The sequence below is a fragment of the Chiloscyllium punctatum genome, chromosome 20 (assembly GCF_047496795.1).
Source record: "Chiloscyllium punctatum isolate Juve2018m chromosome 20, sChiPun1.3, whole genome shotgun sequence".
NCBI classification, from domain to species: Eukaryota; Metazoa; Chordata; class Chondrichthyes; order Orectolobiformes; family Hemiscylliidae; genus Chiloscyllium; species Chiloscyllium punctatum.
In genome coordinates, this window is record NC_092758.1 from 49,249,542 (window position 1) to 49,274,347 (window position 24,806).

General features: G+C 37.6%; 1 protein-coding gene across 4 annotated transcripts in view; it reads right to left on the minus strand.

The window, feature by feature from the left end:
* The window catches only part of unc5a (unc-5 netrin receptor A), a 586,231-nt gene that overhangs the window by 74,983 nt on the left and 486,442 nt on the right, over positions 1 to 24,806 (minus strand). For all 4 annotated transcript variants that reach the window (XM_072590883.1, XM_072590882.1, XM_072590885.1 and 1 more), the window contains exons 8-11: positions 21,856 to 22,044; positions 20,632 to 20,928; positions 8,096 to 8,183; positions 5,600 to 5,768 (exon numbers count right to left, since the gene is read on the minus strand). In XM_072590883.1, coding sequence (XP_072446984.1) covers positions 5,600 to 5,768; positions 8,096 to 8,183; positions 20,632 to 20,928; positions 21,856 to 22,044 — 743 coding nt within the window. The remainder of the gene's footprint in view (positions 1 to 5,599; positions 5,769 to 8,095; positions 8,184 to 20,631; positions 20,929 to 21,855; positions 22,045 to 24,806) is intronic.

Consider the following 24,806-nt stretch of genomic DNA (forward strand, 5'->3'; position numbering starts at 1 on the left):
TGCGAGAATAAATTGCTTAAAATCCCTTTTAAATCTTTCCCCTTTCACTTTGAACCTTTGCTCTCTAGTTTTGGACATCTCCACTCTAGGAAAATGATCTTGGCTATTCACCCTATCCATGCTCTGATAATTTTATAAACCTCTATAATGTTACCCCTCATCCTCCAATGCTCCAGGGAAAAAGATCCCAGCTTTTTCAGCCTTTCCCTATAACTCAAATCCTCCAGTCCCAGTGACCTCTTTGTTAATCTTTTCTGTATCCTCTTAAGTTTAACAATGTATTTCTGTAGAAGGGCGACCAGAATTGTACGCAGTATTCTAAAAGTGGCCTTACCAACAAATATACTCAATATTCTAACAATGAAGGCAAGCGAGCCAAATGCGTAGTTTACCATCCTGTCTACCTGTGACTCCACTTTCAACGATTAATGCCCCAAACCCTACCATTAAGTGTATAATTTGCCCTGGTTGCCTTCCCAAAATACAGCATGTCATATTTATCTGAATTAAACTCCATCTACCACTCCTTGGCCCATTGGCCCATCTGATCAAGATCCTGTTTTACAATCAGATGATCTTCTTCACTATCCACTACACCTCCAATTTTGGTGTCATCTGCAAACTTACTAATTATACTTCCTATGTTCACAGCTAAATCATTTATAGAAATGACAAAAAGCAGTGGACCCAGCACTGATCTTTCTGATATACCACTGGTCGCAGGCCTCCAGTCCAAAAAGCAACGCTCTACTCCCATCCTCTGTCTTCTGCCTTCATGCTAACTTTGCATGCAATTGGCTAGCTCCCCTAGATCCCATGTGATCTAACCTTACTAACCAGTCAATCATGCAAAACCTTGCCAAACGCTTTGCTGAAGTCCATATTCTCTGTCTCCATTTGCAGGGTTAACTTGTCTCCTAATATTCATGATAGACCATGAACCTGGGGAGTGACCTTGACTAATTTTCTTCACATCCTGATTTGTGCAAGGGCTCTATTTCACAATGTTGGGAAAGACTAGTGTTATGAAGGTGTAAGGAGTACTATACCTTTAAGAGAGATAAAGGACTGAGCAAGCACGCAGAGTGCTGGAGAATTTACAATGGTCCTTCAATTTGCAGTACTTGGGTTGTTAAGAGACAAAAACAAATGCAAATTTGGCCAATCAGTTTAAATTATGCCGCAAAATACCAAACTCCAATCAAGTTTGAATTTAGTATTTCGACAATATTAACACCAATGAAACTATCTGATGCTTTGGGGTACAAAACTGACAAAAAAAATGAACAGTTGGAGGAGAACTGACAATCCACCAACATGTACAGACTGCCTGAAACACAGCTCTCTTCAAGGTAACTTTATCTATCAATGACCTGTGAAACAGAAATACCTAAGAAGAAAATCTATAGAGGAAGATACAAAGGGAAGATTTGACAGCTGTGTGGCTTTGAAATTTGATTTTTTGGCCAAACCTTAATCGGGGGTTTTATTGGACTAGTATTATAGAAGGGAAAGTAAAAGAGAAGTAGTGTAGAAGGAGTTGTAAATAGTTGTTAGTTAATTATTCTCCGTTATACTTTAAGAAATAAAGTTGTTACTTTTTACTTTAAATAGTTCTTGGCCTCTCGAATTTTCACAGATTACTATACGGAACAAATGTTTTTGTGTTGCTGGTTTAAATTAAGCAGGGGGATTTACCCTGTGTTGTAACACTAGAGACAGGGACAGAATCTTATAGAGGTCCGAGCACCATGACTTGTGACAAAATTGTGTTAGAAGTCTAGCGGGGGTGTTCTCAACATTGGGAGCATCTCACTCCAACTTTTTATGTTTTTCACAAGCAGTGTGGTGAGTTTCTCACTGGACAGCAGAGAGTTGATAATTAAGGGGACCGTGCTTGTTAAAAATGCCTTACTGATGGCCCAATTACCTAGTTAGTATTCAGTTTCCTATTTTAAAACTCACCAAACAAGCTAGATGTCAAGAAACCTTGACTTGGAAATCAGCTGGTACCTGGCTAATTCAGCTTGCTGCCTGCTCTGAAAGAGTTCCATTTTGGACACCATGCACCAACATCTCAGGGGGCGCTTTATGGGCAGCAGCTAACCATCTACAGACATTGGTATTCGATATATAAAAGACCTGAAAACCCATTATGGCATATGTGTGATCCTCTTATGGAATGTATCTGCACTTCAATGTTGCACTTCAATGATGCACTAGTGACTGTCGTTGTAAAGCCCAGTAAGGATATTGTGCACTCAAAGTCTCAAAGGCAGCACATGAACTGCACCAAGCTACATCTTTGAACTCACTGTCATAGCACTCACTTTCTCTTAATCTAACTGCAGGGTTACAGCACCACTGCCTGGTCTTGCCATTTTTCACTTTTCCTCATCATACCAGGCTCATTTCCTATAGATGAAGGAAGAGTTTCACGGTTGTCCGAAGGCTTTAGTCAAGACATAGGGGATAGTCTTTTCTGAAAGGGTCTTGGCAATAGGCAGTCACTGATATCATTTCAGTGGTTTGGAAACCGTCAGTCAGTTATTCAAGGTAGTCAGACTTAGGCTGCTCTCCACATAAGGGTTAGGACGTGAACGCAAGAAAACCCACCATCTGCCTTGAGTATTTTGCCATATTGTGGACTCTTAACCTCCTAGAATGAGACCAAAGTAGATTATTAAGGGGGATGACAGTGAATGGCACAGTTGCTATTTTTGGTGTTGGTGAGGAGCTACCAGAAGCAAATGATTAGCCAGCACAAAGGGCATGCAGACTGAATGCTGTCAGGATTGGCTGGGTAACAGCAAGTGAGGGAAGATATTGCAGGCAGTGAGAGTGGGGCTTGGTTTTGATAGGAGGTGGGTATATTAGCAGAGACAGAGTGAGTGTGAGGTGTTGGGCAGAGGGTGCCACTTACGGTGCTGGAGTGGAGTTTCCTATAGTGCTGGGCTTTCCCCTAGATGGCTGAAACTGCTTTATCATGGAAAAGGTTGGCATGGTCTGGCATCATGGCCTCCATTGTTAGTCCTCGGGTAAGAGGAAGACCTGCCTCAGCAGGACCACAAAATGAGGTTCCAATTTCCCTGCTGTGTGCCATGTCAGAAACTGTGCAGAGTAGTTCCAGACTGTCAGTGCTTTTCTGACAGGCTTCTAAAGATGATATGGGTGCAAGGGATGTCAGTGAATTCTGGGATATCACAGTGGCAGTGAGTTGTTCTGGGAACAGTGCTGATTAAGATAGGGCAGTACAATGTAATGTGATTGTGTAATTGGGATGGCATACATTGATTTTACTGCTCTTCAGATGCTGACTGAACTGCTGTGCTTTTCCAGCACCACTCTAATTAGACATTGGTTGTTAATGAGGTGAGTTTGGTAAGATAATGTGAGAAAACCAACTAGGTATTACAGTGGAAATCTCTCAACACTACATGGACTTAGCAAAAAAAACAGATTCAGCCCCAGGCTGACCACTTTGCAACACTCCTCTATTCAATTCACAGGCACAACTCCAAGCTTCCAGTTGTTTGTCATTTTAATTCTAAACCTTAATCTCATGCAAATCGTTCTGCACAAGGTCTGTCACAACATTTCAAAGAAATGCGATGTAAACTAGAGGAACAACATTTTTTCTTCTGACACGCACCCTATTACCTTTTGAACTCAACACTGAATTCAGTAATACTTGATTATAAACTCTATTTTAATTTTGTCTTTTCTTAGTTTGATTAGTTGGTCTTATCTTGTTTTGTTCTTTATCATATTGAGTTCACCCGGTTTTATATAATAATTCGTGCCTCATTTTGTTACTAACGTTTTTTAATTCACCATATACATTACTCCATTTTTTGGCTGTTACATCATAAAATCCTCTGTTATTTAATCTCTCATACCACATTAGAGAGCTTTTCTTGTGTTCTTCCCATCCTCTCTCCACCTCCACTGCCTTAACAACTCTTATATTTCTATCTTTCTTCAGTTCTGATGAAACTTCACTCAACCTTAAATATTGAGCAGGATTTTCTCCTCCCTCGCAGTGGCAAGTGTTGAAACGGGCTAATAATCAAACAGGTTGGTACCAGAGAATTCCTGCAATCTTTCCACTACCTTCACTATCAAAATGATGACTGGGCCATCTATTCAACACCCCACCAACTAAGGACTTTAAGTGGCAAAGTAAGGGTCTCAACTCATCACTAGCCCAATTATATGCCTTCCTGCCAAATACACAAAATATCTTCTGCCCTTAACAGTTAAACCATCACAGCCTTCCTGGTTGTGGGGGTGATGCCATTTTCTCCAATCTGGCAACATGAGGAATCAGTCAGGACAGGGGGATAATACTTTCCTGCCCTTGCCTCTGACCCCTCTCCCTGTAACCACTGCTGATTTCAATAGTTTCTCAGCCCAGGCCTTCAATGCCTCTCTGCAGCTCTCAATGGCTTACCAGCCTCAAACTGCCTGGCAGTTCAATTGGGCTGGGACTTTTTGGTCACTTACCAAACCTGATAGATCGATGAGCACAGAAGTACCTGATTGCTGTTTTCATAATGGTGGGTTGGAACAGGCAGTTACTCACCGTTCGAGACTCCTACCTCCACAATTTGTGCACTAGAACTAAATCATGCCTGGTAATTCTTTTCTTTCTCCTCAGATGCTACTTGATGTCCTGAGTTCTTTCAGCATTTTTTTGCTTTTATTTTAAAATTCTGGTAGTTTCAGAATTTTACCTTTTATTTACCATGACTTAAAATTGTTTGACGTAAATTCACATTATCTTGAATGATACAGCCCAGGTGCAATGCAACAATCTACATATGTAACCTAAAATTTGACTTTAATAAATTACCTTTGTATTATTGGTATTTACAAATAAGTTAGTGCTAGCTTTTTTATCAAAACTTCCTTAATACAAACATTGGAACAGAAAATAATTTAAATGAGTCTATGACACTTATTAATAATAGTTCAATTTTAGAGTTCAACTTCAAGAAGTATTTATAAATGACAGTAGCTGAGAGAATGTTGAATTCAATAAGTCTAATGATTTGTGGGTTGGGGGATCATCACAACTGCTGAATTCTTGTAAAACCTTAACTGATTTGCTAACATTTCTCAGACAAGGGAATCTGCCACCTTCTACTTGTGACCCAATCATATTATGAAGTCGATCCTAACTGATCACAGGGAAATGAGTTCTGGGCAATACACTTTTCTGTACTCTGTGTTAACTGTAAGTCAAAACTCAATGAATACATTTGCTGTCTACAAACTTTAATGTCATTATTTCTGTATTTTTTTGTCTTTGTTTAACATTGTAAATTGTTATGCCGATTATTTCTCATTCAATACCGACACATCTTCTGTTGTAAGGCAGCTTCAGGCTCTGACCATAAGGTGGAACTATGGTTCAAGTTTCTGAAATCACTTGTGAAATTTTATTCACAATTTCCATATACACTAAAACAATCATTCAAAAAATGATTTTCTCTGGATATTATTTTTACATCAATGGCTATCCCATAAATGAAACTATCTTAAATGAGAATGTAACTTTTTTTTATCTGAAATGTAGAAAATATCTTCTTTTTACCTCCCAGTTTCCTTGAGGCGATTGTTTCTTCAGCTTTATAGACCAGTTTTCCAGATTTCCTTCTGCACAATGTTGAATGCTAAGGATGACTGGCCCAGTGAGCAGGACACCTGGAGGCCCACAGCTTACAACTGGACTGAGCAGGGTCTGGCATCCTGCTAGAGGTAACCTCAATTATCAAAATGGTAAAAACACATGAGCAATGTAGAATAAATAATGCAGAAAAGATGTATTATTCAGTTCTATGTTTTCTATTATTCATCTCACAATTTATTTTCAAAAGCACTTTTATTGAACACCATTTAATTCAACTATATAAAATGAAGATTGCCATTCTCACAATGGGCCAGAGTGTTTGGAGGCCATTATGCTGTTTAATTGCAGGAACATTTCTCTGTCCACATAATTTTGAGAATATGTTAAGTTCACATTTTGTCTTGGTTCTCGAGAAATCAAAAAGCCTCTACATCATAATTTTCAGGATTCATAGTTTTTTAAAATTTCAAGATAGTGTTACATAATACAAAATCACTGAACTTCTGAGGGACAAAGAATCTCCACAGGGACCAAATAAACTGTTTTGATTTCCTTAACATCAAACCTTTTTCTCAGCTTGATTATTTGACCCCAAAAGTACACCTTATTCATAAAATTTGTAAAAGTATATTCCAATACTTTTCAAATTTCAAATTGAATTTTGCAGGAGGTGCAATAGAATTCCACTTTCATCCATATAGTAGGTTCCACTCTGAGTTGCCTCAATACAATGTCAATTCCCTCGATAGTTAACATTCACATTTCATGTCAGACATACAGCCCATGGCGTTCCATAGTTTCCAGTCCCTCACTGCAACTGAAAGTACAACTCAGATCAGGAACTTACTGAGCAATGAACCATGATTGTGAGTCTTTGTCATTCAACAGCACATTATTGTCATTCTAGTTCTGTTAAACAGTACATGCTTCTGAACAAGTTAAATAGTGATCTTGTACAAAACACAACAAAACTAACCAGGAGGCTAACATATTGTATAATATGACTTAATAAATAAAACTGAGATAATTGTTAAGTTTAGATGAGCAGCTCTGCAAACCACATGGATACAATTTATCAAATATATGTGCTGGGATCAGATTTTTTTTAAAAAAATGATATTTATAATTCAGAATTATTTCTTGGAATAATTCCTAAATCTAAACATAAATTCATGACAGCAGCAAAATTGTAATTTCTCTAAAACTATGTCCTGACTGGACTCTAATAAAAAAAAGTGCAGCAATGCCCCAAGAGAAACAAATCTTAAATAATTGAGTTTGTTGAAATTGAGCAAAAGAAATGTAAAAATATCTCCTGATAAAATTTGAAAATAATCCTGAATGTGTTACAATTCTTCCCATCATACCTTTTTAGGGAGAAATATTCTGCTTTAAACTGGGGACTATTTGGTCAGATTGAAACCAACAATGGCACATTCTCAGCACAGCTGCCTGCTTATAGGCAAAATAGAAATATGGTAATGTCTGAAATTTCACAACTCCTCAGGCTTTCATTGTAAATCTGGCAGGAGACTAGCACAATTTACAGGAAAGCACCAAAGACTTTGCTGTGTCTCTATGTTTCCAGGCATCACAAGTCAACTGGAGAGGGTTAGATCAGCGAATCTCTAAGCTGGTAATTTCAATTCCTGGACAAAATTGCGACAGTCAGTACGTTATAGAAGTGAAGATGTACCAACCTTCACAAGGGCCCAAGTGATCCCGTGGAGGAGAATGAAGTAGAAGTTGATTGACAAATTGAGCATTTTCTCTTTTAAAAAGGCCTGGGCAATGCCCTTTGCTGAGTTCTTGTGAGCAAAAGGCTGCTCCTGTCCAGGGAAAGGGGTAATGGTGACAGTGCCATGGATTCCAACAGGCATTGGAAGATGGGGAGACAAGTCTGAAGCCCCGCTTGTATATACCTTACCCATATTATTTAGATATTTCCCACTGACATGGTAAACTCTTGCAAGATTAACTTGGAGGCTACCATCAAACTTCAATCAAGCATAGTCTATATTGTGACCAAAGAGTTTTTACGGTCACTTGAGTAGTTGGTAAAGATGGATATAGTAAAAATGGAGCATTTTCTCTCTTCCAGCAATTGGGAGTGGACGATTACTTGGAAAACCACAAGTATAAACGGCGACTGCAGACCTGTCCAATTCTCTGCCTTTTTAAATTAGTAACTTAGAAGACCATTGATTTTCTTTCAGGTATTCTGCCCAGATGATGCCCTACATAAACTATTAACTTAACATCAGACTGTATAATAGTCTGTATTATTTAAGTTCTATTTTGTTAGACTTCAATATACATCAGAATGTTAATTAACATGAAAGATCCAACTGATCCAACTTATGAACTTGCTATAGAAGTGGTAAATTTGCAGGATTGCAGATTATATGGGCAAAGTAGAATGAGAACTGTAGCATGATCTACGTTTGAGTTGTCACATACCTCACATCTTCTTTTTTGTGGACAGTAAGATAAAGTTCATAGATCTTGCCTCGAGGAATGGCTTCTGGTGGAATCAGTAAACTAATCCCTATAAATGTAACAGGAATTTAGAGTTTGCCACTTGCTACTTCAGAAACAATTAATATTTATATAATAAGGTGTTCATACAATTGTGTTTTCTGCTTGGAACAAAAATTATGTTATTATTTCTTTCACACATCTTAATAAATTGTTCTATTTCTTTTTTCAGCTGACAATAATTTTCACACAGCTTCCAGATAAGAATAGTAATGAAGTCTGAACAAACGCTATTAATTCACCTCATTTGAATCCCTCCCTCAGATGTAATTCTTTCTTCCTCTTTAATTTTTCATGGTTTGTTGGTATCATGGACAATACCAGTTTCTATTGCCCATCCCAAATTGCTCTTGAATGGAGTCTGGGCCATTTCAAAAGGTAATTAAAAGTGAACCACATTGTCAGGGATTTGGACTCATATCAGCTAAATTAGGCAAAGTTAGCAGCTCTGTTTTTACAACCGTCCTTGGTGGTTTCATGATGACTAACCTCCAATTCCAGATTTATTAAGTATATTATAATTACACCGGCTGCCATGATTGGATTTGAAGCCCGTATCCGTAGTTTCAGCCCATGCCTCTGAACTAATAGATCGGTGACATTACCAGTACGCTACTATCTCCCCGGAATGCCTTTGAGTTTCTCTATATGGTGACAGAGAGAGTACATCAGGTGATGGCAAACCAAGTAAGGCAATATGAAACACTGGGCAGAGCATGCAAAAGGCCAAACATTCCTGGCAAAATATCCTGAGGAATGGAGAGAACAGAAAGGAACACATAGTTGGAGCCTGGTTGTACCCTTATCAAATCCTATGGATCAAAGTTGTACATGCAGGCATCAGTGTTGACATGCGGAGTGGGTGCAGTTAACAGAGCAGGGACAGTGGGTTACTTTGGCACAATGCAACTAAGCACTGTAGTTTCAAACTTGCCAGTTTTCCAAATCTGCAACGAATTATAATAGTACAAGTAATGTCAAGCCCAATTCAGCCTGAGTGAAATCTTGACATTCCAGAACACTCACTTTGGTCTCTTATTTTTTAAAAAATATCCATGGTTGTATAGTGCTTGTGGACTTGTAATCCAAAGGCTCAGACTACAAATTTTGAGACATGTTCAAATCCTACCACAGCTACTCTATTTAATGTTAAATGTGAAACTACTGGGCTATCATTAAACCAGTTTGGTTCATTGATATGATTTAACTGTAGAAAAAACATTATTTTGCAGGGATGATACATGGCTCCAGGGCCAGAATGTGTTTAACACTTGATTGCCCTGTGAAATGACATTGTATGTTGCTCAGTTATTGCCACCACCTTTTCAAATTAGGGACAGCCAATAAATGTTGGCATTGCCAGCGACACTCACATCTGATGAATAAATGAAGCAAGTTTAACTTGCTCTGGTGCTCATTTGAATAAAATGGTTGCAAATGTATCTGTCCTCAGATGCCCATGAAAACTGATCTCACGACAATTTTTTTGTTCTGGCTAACCATGTAATGGCAGCATTTTTTGTCAGGAATTTCAGGATTAAGACGCTCCACTGAAAGTGAGCTTCTTTTTCAAGCAATATTTTATATCATTATTCATATTAATAAATCAATAAGTTACTCTTCAGGACACATAAAACAACAGCAAATCTGGTATCAGCTCTGAACACAAGATCATGCTGAGCCCTTTTAAATAATTGATTTTACTGGACATCACAACATAATCTACAAATGGATGTGGCAGCCTGCACATCTGTTGTGCGTTAGGTTCAGTAAGACCTCTGAATTTACTTAGATTATGAGTTGCTCCCTCCACACATTTGGAGTTCTTAAATAGCACTGCAGATGCTCAGCGTCATCTATAATGGACACAGCTTGACGTACCTTTTTCTTCAGTTGTATTCCATTATAGATGTATTGCTATATTTCTCATTTTGTTGTAGCTTTTTGTCAGGCACTGCTACTGTCTCCAATTGTTACTGTGAGAGAATTGATGCTACTGAAGTATATTGCAACATTACTGCAATCTAGATTACTTAAACTGATCCAGGTGTTCTTTGTGCTTGATTTCCCCAAGTCATGTCACACTGTACCTTGTTTTCAAAGGAGGTATGAACTCTAGCGATGTGGGGAGGAGAATCACAGCAGCAACAAAAGAGGTACATTTTGAAGAAGATCAATAAAGCCATGTTCGTATGCACTTTGTACTTCCCCAGAGCCAGACTGCTTCATCAAGAATAGCTTTGTTGATTGCAGTGAGGCATTTATGGTCTTGATCTTTTACGCAACAGAATTGTTCCAGCAAACAGTGTAAAAAAAATTGCTCAGACAACAAACATGCAGTATAAGTGTACCATGTCTGTCAACCTCTCAATTCAACAACTGCTATATGGGAAACAGCTGGCAACAGAACAGAGCCCTTCACTTATTATGGTCAGACTGCATTCTTTAAGGGATAGACATTATTGATGGTCTGTTACATGGAAGAATAGGAATCCATTCAACCTAACACTTTTATAAGTACTCACTTGTGGGATAATCCAACATTAATTTGTTTTTTGTTCTCCCAACTCAGTTCTTTCAGCTACTTAAATATATGGGTCATTCTGCTATAGCACACATTTTGTTAATGCAAGTTCACTGTAACATGATTGATGAATTGGGGACACTTTCTAAAGTACAAAATTTTAAAATGTGTGTTGGCTGAAACGCGATTACATCACCAACACTTTAAGTGCTGTTTCTAATGCAGTATTGCATAAGAACGCAACCATCATGTAAGGGAAGAACTATTTGTAATCTCTTATGAACAGCTTTGCCCAATACCTTCTAGAAACGTACATAAATAACAAAAATATACATAGCCTGGCCACAATTTTTTGTCACCTCTTCAAAAAATTTTAATTAGACTGGTCAAGCATGACATAACCTTTAAAAATTCATGTTGGTTTTCTTAAATCAGTTGAAACATTTCAGCTGCTCTATCCTTAGAATTGAGTAATTTCCAGACAACAGTTGTTAGACTAATTGATCTCTATTCCTGGGTGTCCTTCTGTCACCTTTCTTAAGTAGTGAAGTGACATACAGAATGTCCAAAGGAACAGTTCATGAATCATGAGAACTTAGGAGGATTATGAATAGGAAATGGAATGTCAATACTTCAACATCAAGTAAAATTGCGATGGTTAGCTGATGAGACCTCATAAATTTTTAGTGGGCACATTAGTTTAACATTCCTTGCTTTCATCCAACATTGTGTTTTAAGTTTTAAGAGAATTTACAGTGACTGATTTTACAGATGAAATGAATATATATTCAACATGGTACATATGGTTTTCAAAAGATGCTCAATAAGCTTCCCATAGTTGATATCACACACAAAAAGAAACATGCCTGTAAAAATCTATTCATAAAATTGAAGTTTATAACATTATTATTTGGGAACTTGTGTTCTAAAATAGAAGACAGATAAATTGTAATTTTAATATTTTTTGAAAAAGTGCATTAAAAATAGCACTTCCAAGAAATCAGATGATTTAGCTAAATAACTAGCAAGCTGTTTAGGGAATTGGTTGCTATAGTTTTCGCTATCTTGAGTTTTAGACCCCAGAGAGGGAGAGCCAGAACAGAAACAGATTCTTTCCAAAAGAAGAGATCCTTAATAGCAGAAGGTGCTATTAGCAACAGGAAAAAAAGGGTGAAGACATTTATTTGCTTAGAAGAAATTTCTAGAAGCAGAACATGTGAAGGTGTCAGAGGGGAAAATTTCTTGCAAGACTGTTGAGGACCTGAGCTGAAGGAATCCATGTTCAGTGGTGATGGTAAGTCAGCTACTCAAATGTTTAAAGGTCTTGGACAGAGCCATTACTTGAAGAAGCTAGTATGAATAAATGCACAGACCTTTGTTAAAAAGGAAACGGATTACAGCCATACCAGATGAACAAGGAACTTTAATATGGAGATGTTAATCTTCTCTCAGGTTTCATGGGTCTATAAGTTTATGTTGTGGCAAAAGTTGAACACTTTTTTCCACGATTTGTCCAAATACTTCTTGTATAGTCCAATAAGTTTTTTTTTGTGTGTGATAAACATTTGTGCTTTTTTGTTAAAAATTACATTGCACAAATTCACAAGAGACTGCCAGTGACTGACCGTCATGGTAAACAAAGAAGAAAAAAAAATATCATCCATCAGGCTGTCTCACTGTTTAATCTAAGTATCCAGCATTACCATCGACTGGGATAATAAAGTTGGATGTTAGGAAATAAACACTTGGTTAAGGTTTATGAGTGCTGTTCATTTTGGAAGAGGTTTACCATCTATAATGTTTAAAAATATAGATGATTTGGTTCTGAGCATAAGGATAATGTCCAAAATTTGTTCATCATGTAAAGTAGGGGTAAAATAAAAGACATCAAAATACTGGATTGGGTAGAATGGTGGGAGAAGCAATTTAATGCAGAAATGACAAAAGTGACCTCTTCAGAAAGAGCTATTTGTTCCATTGTGCCAAACTGGCTATCTGATGAAAATCAATTTTACCTTTTCCTGTACTTCTTTTAATTCTTTCTAAATTTTAAAAGGAATTAAAGACTCTGCCTGTACCTTCATTTTTCTGGAAGATAAAACAATTGGCTAATGGTGCTTTTCATCATCCTTTTGAAGATTATCTTAAATTTAACTCAGTTATTAATGTCTCATTAGTGAACATTATTTACAATCGGTTATCTTTTCAAAGCAAAATGTAATTTAAACACTTACATAAAACTACTTTTTATTCTAATAAAAAGAGTCCCAAGGTATGAAGTGTAGTGTAAAATAAGCTCAGAGTGAATCAATAGACTACTTTGTTTGTGTCCATTTTCTTTCTGGGTTACTGATTTGTTATAACTGTATTCTGCATTTATTTTAATTTTTAGTTTTATCTTAAAGCTTGTAAAGTTATTCTTTCTGTAATAAAAACCTTTCACTTCTGGCAACACCTCAATTGATCTGATTTGCACCATATCCATTAATTCATTCTAAGCTGAAGCACATTTAACATGGAAACATTTCAACTGCAGCCTAACAGCAGCTAACCAGCCACTATCCTTTGTTTTCTGTCCTTCAGCCAAATTCTTACCAACGCTTCCACAATCGCTTGACCTATTGGGATTGGTTAGCTTAGATGGCTGGCTTATGATACAGTGCGATGCTGACAGTGTGGGTTCAATTCCTACACTGGCTCAGGTCACCATAAAGGTTCCATCTTCTCAACCATGCCACTCACCTCAGGCATGGTGACCTTCATGTTAAGCTATCACGGGTTGTCTCTCTCTAGTGACAGAGTAGCTCTGTGGTTATCTGGGACTATACCTCTTTACTATTACCAAATACCTTAATTTAAGGAGCAAGTTCCCGCTCCATTTTAAAAATCCGCATGAATAACATTGATTTTAATTCCTTCCATTTAGTTCCATTAAAGAACACTGTCACTTCTGGATCCTTTGGAGTAGCTCTATAGTCATTGATAATAGATTAATATTTCGTTCCAGCTTACCATGTTTTTTTAAAGTCAAGCATAACATCACTAAATCACATCAGTCGACACAATGGTTCCCTTTGGAAAACTAATAAAAGTCCATATATAAAAGTTTAAAATCAATAGAGATATCAACAACTAGATCTCATTCTCTGCTGTTGATTAATTTCATTTGATATTATTTACGTATTCCTTGATGGGAAATCACGTTTTTGAATGAATTGTTGCAAGATTTACTGCTCATGCACTAAAATTATAACAAAATTCCTCAGATTAGGAAAGTGAAACAAATCATATTGTTAATATGGTAAGATTCAATCTGTGTAAATGTAAATGGAACACAATCTAAGAAAAACATTCTGACCCTGAATTACATTGATTGGAGCACTGTAGAATTCTGCTGTTGGAATCTTTGGCTCAATTGTTGCAATTCTATTAAATCAGATTGTGACCTAAATGTTTCTCTTAGCTTCTCTAAGCTAAAAATGAGTGTCATTCAGGTTACCAGCATTCTCTCAAATGTTCAAGATCAAGGAAAAATAATAACTAAATTAGTCTGAAATTGCATTTAGTCTTTATTTTGTAAAGCCTGATTTTGAGTCACATTACAGATGCCTGCAGAGAAGAAAATTGACAATATATTCAGCATGCCCTAAACCTCTCTTTCTTTGCTTTATCTTCATTAATTCTTTGTAACAATATTGGTTTTATGCACATGGTCAGGTTCAAAGTTCACAGAAAGGTATGTGTACACTTGTTTCAGCAAAGTTTTGAAGTGGTAAATGAAATAAAAGGAACAGAAATGTCAAGACTGACAGTTAAAATATTTTTCCTCAAATTGTCAGCTTAATATTGCCACATAAATTCTCCTCTCAGTTCTTTTTCAGGCTCACCATATTTTGATCGTGTCAAGTTGACATAGGGGGTTTTTAAACACCTTACATCTGTATTGACAAAAGATGAACATGCTGCACTGTAGATATATAGGGAGGGTCTGAAAAAAATGGCTGTAAAATGCATGGTAATGCTGTACTGGCAATTCCTTTCTACGATTCACCATTTCATAATGGTGCTAAGAAAGGTTGGGTAGATTCACTACTGCCGATCCTTCTTGCTGGTATCAGTTTCAGGGGAGAGCTCACATGGACTCTTCAGCAAAAAAAAAGATTTACTTTTGATGAATACATATGACTTAATAGCTAATTATTCTGAGATACATGATTGCCTCTTGTGAGACAATAAGGTTAAACTTAAGCTTAAATGCACATCACTACATTAGCTCCATGTTACTCACACAAAGATCAACCACTGAAGCATGAAATACACTCTGGTACACACATGTAAAATTTTGTAGGGAACTGGTTAACTCTATCCTAGGAACAGTCTCATCTGTTCTGATGGGCAGTGATGTCAGTAAACTCTTTCAGGGTTGAACTGTCTTGGACAACAGATGGGAGGGAAGTTACAAGACGGCTTAGTATAGGCTGTAGTTTTGCTCACTGAGCTGTAGGTTTGATATCCAGACGTTTCATTACCTGGTTAGGAAACATTATCAGTGGCGACCTCCAAGTGAAGCGAAGCTTTTGTCTCCTGCTTTCTATTTATATCTTTCTCCTGGATGGGGGTCCTGGGGTTTGTAGTGATGTCATTTCCTATTCGTTTTCTGAGGGGTTGATAGATGGCATCAAGATCTATGTGTTTGTTTATAGCGTTGTGGTTGGAGTTTGTTACCACACTTTTAGAAGAGACCATCACACACACACACCAACCAACATCAATCACATTACCAGCGAAAACATTATGAAGCTAGTGGACCTGTGCCTCACCACCTACTTCACTTTCAACAACATAATCTACAAACAAACCAACGGCACACCCATGGGATCTCTGCTATCAGGATTCATAGCAGAAGCAGTAATGCAAAGACTAGAACAAACAGCCCTACCAACCATCAAACTAAAAATCTGGGTCCGCTATGTAGCTGACACCTTTGTCATCACAAAACGAAACAAGATAGAAGAGACATTTAACATCATCAATAACACCCTCACAGGCATAGAGTTCACCAAGGAGAAAGAAACCGACAACAAACTCGCATTCCTGGACATCATAGTCGAAAGAAAGGACAACGGAGAACTACAAACCTGCATATACAGAAAAGTGACGAACACTGACCAAATAACTTAACTACACCAGCAACCATCCCAACACACACAAACAAAGCTGTATCAGAACACTATTCTAACGAGCCACCACACACTGCAGCACAGGCAAACTTCGAAAACAGAGGAGAACCACTTATACAATGTATTCAAGAAGAACGGATACTCAAAAAATACAATGCGCAAATTCCTCAAGAACAAATCACGACAAGCAGACCAAACACAGCCAGAAACCCTAACCACCTTACCATATATCAAAGAAGTTTCAGAAATGACAGCCAGACTACTGAGACCCCTCAGAATCCTAGTAGCACACAAACCCACCAACACTCTCAAACAAAAACTAACAAACTTAAAAGACCCAGTACAACCCATGGACAAAACCAACGTCATCTACAAAATTCCATGCAAGGACTGCCACAAACACTACGTAGGACAAACAGGAAGAAAGTTAGCCACCAGAATACACGAACACCAGCTAGCCACAAAAAGACAAGACCCTCTCTCCCTCGTAGCCCTACACACGGATGAAAAAAACCACCATTTTGACTGGGACAACACATCTATCCTGGGACAGGCTAAGCAAAGTCATGCCAGAGAATTCCTAGAAGCCTGGCACTCCAACCACAACGCCATAAACAAACACATAGATCTAGATGCCATCTATCAACCTCTCAGAAAAAGAACAGGAAATGACATCACCACAAACCCCAGGAACCCCATCCAGGAGAAAGATATAAATAGAAAGCAGGAGACAACAGCTTCGCTTCACTTGGAGGTCGCCACTGATGATGTTTCCTAGCCAGGTAATGAAATATCTGGATATCAAACCTACAGCTCAGCGAGCAAACCTACACCCTAAACCTCAACCTGAGCTACAAACCTTCACAAACCTTGCAAGGCTTAGTATCTTTGAAATTGAAGACCTAATCAGAACTGGATGAAATTTATACCAAACAGAAGCAAGGAAGGAACTGGAACAGGCTTTGACTATTATTTCCTGATATTCTGTGGTGAGAAGTGTGGTAGGGGGTGTGAAGGACTCTTAATGTTGTACTATTACTTAAAAAGGGGGAACGCAGTAGGCTGGGTAATTATAGGCTAACTGGGTAATCTTTGGCATTGGGCGAATTAGAGGTATAGAGTCATAGAGATGTACAGTACAGAAACAGACCTTTGATTCAACTCATCCATGCCGACCAGATATCCCAACCTAATCTAGTCCACCTGCCAGTACCTGGCACATATCTCTCCAAACCCTTCCTATTCATCTACCCATCCAGATGCCTTTTAAATGTTGCAAATGTACCAGCCTCCACCACTTCTCTGGCAGCTCATTTCATACACGTACCATGCTCTGTGTGAAAACGTTGCCCCTTAGGTCTCTTTTATACCTGTCCTCTCTCACCCAAAACCTATGCCCTGTAGTTCTAGACTCCCCCAGGGAAAATACTTTGTCTATTTATCCTATCCATGCCCCTCATGATTTTATAAACCTCAATAAGTTCACCCCTCAGTCTCTGATGCTCCAGGGAAAACAACCCTAGCCTTTTCAACCCCTCCAGAGCTCAGATCCTCCAACCCTGGCAACATCCTTGTACATCTTTTCTGAACCCTTTCAAGTTTCACAACATCTTTCCAATAGGAAGGAGGCCAGAATTGCACGGAGTATTCCAAAAATGGCCTAACAGATGTCCTGTACAGCCGCAATATGACCTCCCAACTCCTGTACTCAATACTCTGACCAATAAAGGAAAGCGTACCAAACGCCTTCCTCACTGTCCTATCTAGCTGCGACTCCGCTTTCAAGGAACGATGAACCTGCACACCAAGGTCTCTTTGTTCAGCAACATTCATTCAGACCTTACCATTAAGTGTATAAGTCGTGCTAAAATTTGCTTTCCCAAAACGCAGCAACTCACATTTATCTAAATTAAACTCTATCTGTCACTCATCAGCCCATTGGCCCATCTGATCAAGATCCCGTTGTAAACTGAGGTAATCTTCTTCACTGTCCACTACACTTGCAATTTTGGTGTCATCTACACTTCCAATTTTGCTCACATCCAAATAATTTATATAAATGATGAAAAGTAGAGGAACCAGCCCCCGATCCTTGTGGCTCTCCACTGATCACAGGCCTCCAATCTGGAAAACAACCCTCCACCACCACCCTCTGTCTTCTACCTTTGAGCCAGTTCTGTATCCAAATGGCTAGTTCTCCCTGTATTCCATACGCTCTAACCTTGTTAACCAGTTTTTCATGGGGAACCTTGTCAAACACCTTACTGAAGTCCATATAGATGATGTCTGCCACTCTGCCCTCATCAATCCTCTTTGTTACTTCTTCAAAAAGCTCAATCAAGTTTGTGAAACATGTTTTCCCACACACAAAGCCATGTTGACGATCCCTAATCAGTCCTTGCCTGTCTAAGTATATGTAAATCTTGTTCCTCAGGATTTTCTCCAACAACTTGACCACCAGCAATGTTAGGCTCACTGGTCTATTGTTCCCTGGCTTCTCCTTACCACCTTTCTTAAAAAGTGGCACCACATTAGCCAACTTCTAGTCTTCCGGTACCTCACCTGTGACTATCGATGACACAAATATCTCAGCAAGGGGCCCAGCAATCACTTCTCTAGCTTCCCACAGAGTTCTGGGGTACATCTGATGAGATCCTGGGGATATATCCACTTTTATGCATTTCAAGACATCCAGCACTTCCTCCTCTGTAATATGGGAACTTTTCAAGATGTCACAATCTTTTTCCTATTTTCTATATCTTCCATGGCCTTTTACACAATAAATGCTGATGCCAAATACTCATTTAATATCTCCCCCACTTTCTGCGGCTCCACACAAAGGCCACTTTGATGATCTTTGAGGGGCCCTATTCTCTCCCTAGTTACCCTTTTGTCCTTATTGTACTTGTAAAAACCCTTTGGATTCTCTGTAACTCTATTTGCCAAAGCTATCTCATGTCCCCTTCTTGCCCTCCTGATTTCCCTCTAAGTATACTCCTACTGCCTTTATACTCTTCTAAGGATTCACTCGATCTATCCTGTCAATACCTGACATATGCTTCCTTCTTTTTTTAACCAAATCCTCAATTTTTTTAGTCAACCAGCATTCCCTACACCTAATTTTGAGAGATGTTGTTAACCATTATTTAGAAATACATTAATTAATCAGGGATCATCAGCACAGCTAAGGAAACGTCTGATTAACTTGATTGAATTTTTAAAAATGAAATGACAAGGTCCAATTGGATATTAAAAAATAAGGTTTTCATCTCATGCCTTACATATCAGATTGGTCAGAAAGAGAAGAGACAATTGGATCAAGTGTAAAATGTTAAACCCAAAATTAGCTCAATGTCAAATGGGAAAGAGTAGCAGTTCATTGGTATTTTGAACCTGAAAAACTGGTTCCATTGAGATTCTGTAGGACTCAATACTGGTTTACCAATTTTCTTCTAACAAAGAAAACTGTAGAATATAAGAAGATATCAATGCATTAATCAAGAACAAGCTGCAAATATTATTTAATCCAGAGAAGTGTGAGGCAATGCACTTGGTGAGAGCAAACAATGCAAGGAAAAATATCATATATGGCAAAATATTGTGGAGTGTAGAGAAACAGAAGGCCTTGAAATGCATGTCTACAGAGCCTGAGCAGAAGCAGGACAGGTAGATAAAGTTATTAAGGTAGCATTGTTGGATATTCTCCTTTATTTGCTGAGGCATAGAACATTACAAATGGAAGGCTTTTCTACAATTATTTAAACCCTAGCTCATCCACAGCCAGAGTGTTGTATATAGGTCTGGTCAGTGCATCCATGGTGGATGTGTTTGCACTAGAGATGATGCTATGACTTATGCAGATGTTTGCGAGAAATAGAAAATTACAGCTATAAGAAAAGGTTACTGTCTGTCCTTTTTCTGTTACAACCTTTTCAATGATATTGTACTATTTATGTCTTTTATGCTCCCAACTTCAGTTATTATCCATTTCTTTTTAACTGTCAAAGGTTTCACCTTTTGGTACAGAAACCTCATTCTGTGATTTCTTTCCAACTCTAATACATTATAATTTTATTACATCATTGTAATGTATCTTTGTACTATCTCTTGTTCATCTGCCTGAATTCGTTTTGTATTTTCTTTTCAATTTTCTCATAATCAATGTGTCACTTTTCCTTCTTCTGCATCATTTTTGAAAGTCTCTCTTCTCTCATCTACTCCTTGTCCACTACTCCTCAACTGGAGGAAAATCCAATGGTTCCAATTAGATTTTTCACTTACGGTGAAACAAATAAGTTTTCAGTTCTATATGCATTTTTCTGTGACTATTGTAGTGAAATGTTACTGAGATTAAATGGATTTTTAAAATTTAAAACTTGATCTTATACTAATTAATTCTGCATTTGCTAGAAAACGTATTATTATTATTATTCATGGTTGCCTATGCCAAATCAAGATAGTACTATTAAAATATCTGAAGTGGATAACAGCTATTAAAAAACCAAAAGAACTGCAGATGCTGGAAATTAGAAACAAGAATACAAATTGACAGAAATGTTCAGCAGGTCTGGCAGCTTTTGTGGAGATAAATCAGAGTTAATATTTTGGGTCCAGCAACCTGAAGAAAAGCCTTAAGAAGGGTCACTCGACCTGAAACGCTAACTCTGATTTTTCTCCACAGATGCTGCAGACCTGCTGAGCTTTTCCAGTGAGTTCTACTGTTGTTAATATTTATTAATAGACATCTCACTTACCTCTGTTTGGAATGGTAAGGCGGCCACCTAAAAAATTAAAAGTTCCAAATGCGGTATTTGAAGCATCCCTCAATAACGATTTGTTGTTCATTTGCATCGAGAGTCTTGCCATAAGGTTTGAAGTATCAGAATGTACTGTACCATTGCGTAATGTATGTCTTTCATTTGCAAGCCGGTCCAGAAGGGGAGAGTTAGTCATTGGAATCTTGTCTGAGATATCTTGTCGTGAGCGGATTGAGCCTTGGTATGCTGATGTGCTTGTGAGGTCAGGCTGAATTGTAAGCAAATGGGAGTTATCTATCAGAATGAAAACAGACAAGCCACTGTGAAAAATACTTTGCATTTCATGAATTACTGAACACACTTTTAACACCAGAATAAGTTAATTGTATGTCCTCTGAATACAAACTGCATACTTCCTTCATTCAACAGGTTTACAGCTTAAGGATTTTCAAAAATCACTGATTGCAAAAATATACAGCCATAATTGTGAAGGTTGCATTAAACAGATGTTCCAGTTTCATAGTTTGAAAATCAATTCATTCAAATAATTACAGTTATTTATATATAATAGGCAATCCACACCACTCGATTGTTTCAAATTCATGGATATGTATTAATAATTATTGTCCTTTCCTTGAAAATTGGATTTTCTATGTAGAAACTCTATAGATGCTACAATACTGGCACATTGATATTTTGTTTCAAAAATCTAAGTGTAACATCCAATTATTGCTTGTATTTAAAGATATCTTAGGGGCATAGAATGCCAAACTTCCCTCTTCAAACGGAACAGGTAATCATTTTTTCAGTTTTATGGACAATTTCCTTCCCAGAAAAGTCCATCTCACAAATGGTTCAGTCAAGGTGTTGGATTCACAACATGCATGTGAGTGTCCATTGACAAGATTGTATATCTCTTCCAGTTTAGCAAGGTGATGGGGTAGGTAGAACCTGACAAAAATAATAAATAAAGTCTCAAGAAAGTTGTTCAGGTATATCTGAATCGAATAAAGTGGGTTAAGCAAGAGAAATTGTTTCTGTGCTGAACCGTTTTAGCCAAGAGGTAAGGGGTCAAAAGCTTAATTTGAATTTTAAATTGCTGTTATTAATTTTCAGGCCCATCCCTTGATTCATCTATCCCTTCCTCTCATTTTCCTTAAAATCTAATAACAATCTTCCAAAAAGAAAACTAATAATAATAGACAAATAGGAATGACTAACCTTGTTTTGGTGTTTTAATGTTCACAGGTTGGAATCCTGTTGTTAAAATTGAAGAGTCAGTTACATCAGAATCAAAATCTTGCTGTTTTCTTCGATATACAAGGATTACTACAACCATCAGTAAGGTTAGGCATACAGCTACTGCCACAACACCAGTGTATAGTGCAACATCACCAGGTACTGTAGAAGCTAAATAAAAGAACATATTTAAAATATCAGTAAATGCACATCATCTTTCAAAAAAATAAGGAATGATAAATCCTTTGATTAGAATACTTTCAAAATCAAAATTAAAGTTGATGTGATTAAGTATTGTTTAAGATACTCGTCATCTCAAGTTATCCATCATTATTATTAGTTTAATTTCTATATTAAATGACATCTACTGTATTAAATCCCCAAACATATATTATTTAATTGAAAATTAAAATTGTAAGAAGAATAAAAATCTCAAAACATACTTTCTTGGCAATTTAGTTGAAGACTTTAAGGGGATCAAGGGTTACAGGGAAAGTTAGGCGAATGTGTTTGAGAAATGTATCAGCCATGATTGAGTGACAGAGAAACATTGATGGACTGAATGGCCTAATTCTGCTCCTATACCTTATGGTCTTATAGAAAATAATTTGTAGTGTAATAGTGCTCCCATTCCTCAAATGCAACTGTGAGAATTCAATGGCATTGCATTGATATTGAACACAGAACAGTACAGGCTCTTTTGCCCACCATGTCTGTGCTGACCATGATGTTATTCTAAACTAATCCCATCTGCCTTCACGTGGTCCTTATCCCTCTACTGCTTGTCTGTCTAAATGCCTCTTAAACATCGAACACATATCTGCTTCTACCTGATAGTGCATTCCAGGCACCTAACACCTTCTGTGTAAAAACCTTGCCTTGCACATCTCCTTTAAACTTACCCCATCTTACCTTAAATCTATGCCCCCTCATATTTGACATTTCCACCCTGGGAAAAAAAAAGACTCTGACTATCCACCCTGTCCATGCCTTTCATAATGTTACATATCTTATAATTTTATATATTTTATTATCAGGTCACCCCTTAGCCTCTGACACTTGAGCAAAATCATTCCAAATTTGCCCAATCGCTCCTTATAACTAATACAGTCCAATCCAGATAACATTCTAGTAAACCTCTTTTGCACCTATTCCAAACCAACTCATTGTTCCGATAGGGTGGTGACCAGAACTGTACACCATACTCCAAATGGGGCCTAACTAAAGTTTTATACAGCTCTAACATGACTTGCCAGCTTTTAATACCCATGGCCTTGACGGAAGAAGGTAAACATGTCACATACCTTCTTTCCACCTTGCCCACATGTGTTGCCACTTCCCGAGAGCTATTGACTTGCACGCCAAGTGTACATCAATATTCCTAAGGTTCCTATATACTTTCGTCTTGCATTTGATCTCCAAAAATATATAACCTCACTTGTCTGGATTAAATTCCATCTACTATGTCTCTGCCCTACTTTCCAATTGATCTGTATTCTGCTGATTCCTTTTTATATTGCAAACAACAGAGATCCCGGCACTGAACCTTGTAGGTCACCACTGGTCACAGACCTCTAGTCAGAAAAACATCCCGCAAAATTACCCTTTCATTTTTATAACTAAGCCAATTTTGTATCCAACTTGCTGACTCACCGTGGAACCTGTCTGACTTAGCCTTCTGGACCAGAAGGTACCTTGTCAAATGCTTGAGTAAACTCCACGTAGACAACACTCACAGTCCTATCCTCAATCATCTTCATCACCTCCTTAAAACATTGACCAAATTTGTGAGGTAATACCTCCCTTGCATGAAGGTATGATGACTATTCCTAATAAGTCTTTTCCAAATGTCATCACACCCCTCCCAAACCTTACCATCATTCTAGTCCTTTCCCTTGGTGAACACCAATATGAATTAATCATTAAGGATCTCACCCACTTCCTTTGGCTCCACACATACATTTTCTTCCTGGTACTTGAGTACACCTACCCTTTCCCTTGGTTATCCTTTTGCTCATAATTTATCATAAAATGCCTGGGGATTCTCCTTAATCATTTTTGCCAAAGACATTTCATGGCCCCTTTTAACCCTTCTAATTCCTTGTTTAAATTCTTTCCTGCTTTCTTCGTATTCCTCAAAGACCTTGTCTAATTTCAATTTCCTAAACCTTACACTTACTTTTTTTGCTTTTTGATTAAAATTTGACAATTGATATAAATAGATTTTGTAATACTCATTAGCTAATGTCAGAATAAGGCTTGACAACATGATGAAAATAGATTTTGAAAATATTCAAAATGAACTATTCAATTCTCATGTAAAAACATAGCTCCAAATAAAAGCACCTTCCATGAATTATATGTTGAATAATGATCAAATGACCAATGCTACCACACACCATGAAACATATTAATAAATATTTGTAAAAATTCACTTCCTTTAACATAACAAAAAGGACTTTCATACCTTGATGTACAGAGCATCAGAAGACATTTAGATGAGCTGCAAAGATCAGTTTTGCAGATGGTTCATCCTTTATAGAAGCTGCCTGATTTTGGAAGGGAATAGTACCATCCTTCTGAAGGCCATGAAGACAACTTGTGCTGAGTTTAACTTTGGGGTCATTACATCTCAGGTAAGATTAAGAAGGCAGGGCCTTCATAGTGACCTTAGTTGATGTGGGAATTGAACTTATGCTGTTGGCATCACACTGCATTGCAAACCAGCCATCCAGTCAATTTAGCTTATTGATCCTTACTCCCATTTCAGTGAAAGCAGTGGAAATTAAAATTATGTTTTCCATGCCAGGAAGCTGATCTATAATGTTAGATTTACAGTCAGGCATACATTGAAAACCTATTCATTTACATGAAGCAAACTACACTGTACTTAAAATGTAGCTATTTTGTGTGAACAAATATTCCAAAGGCAT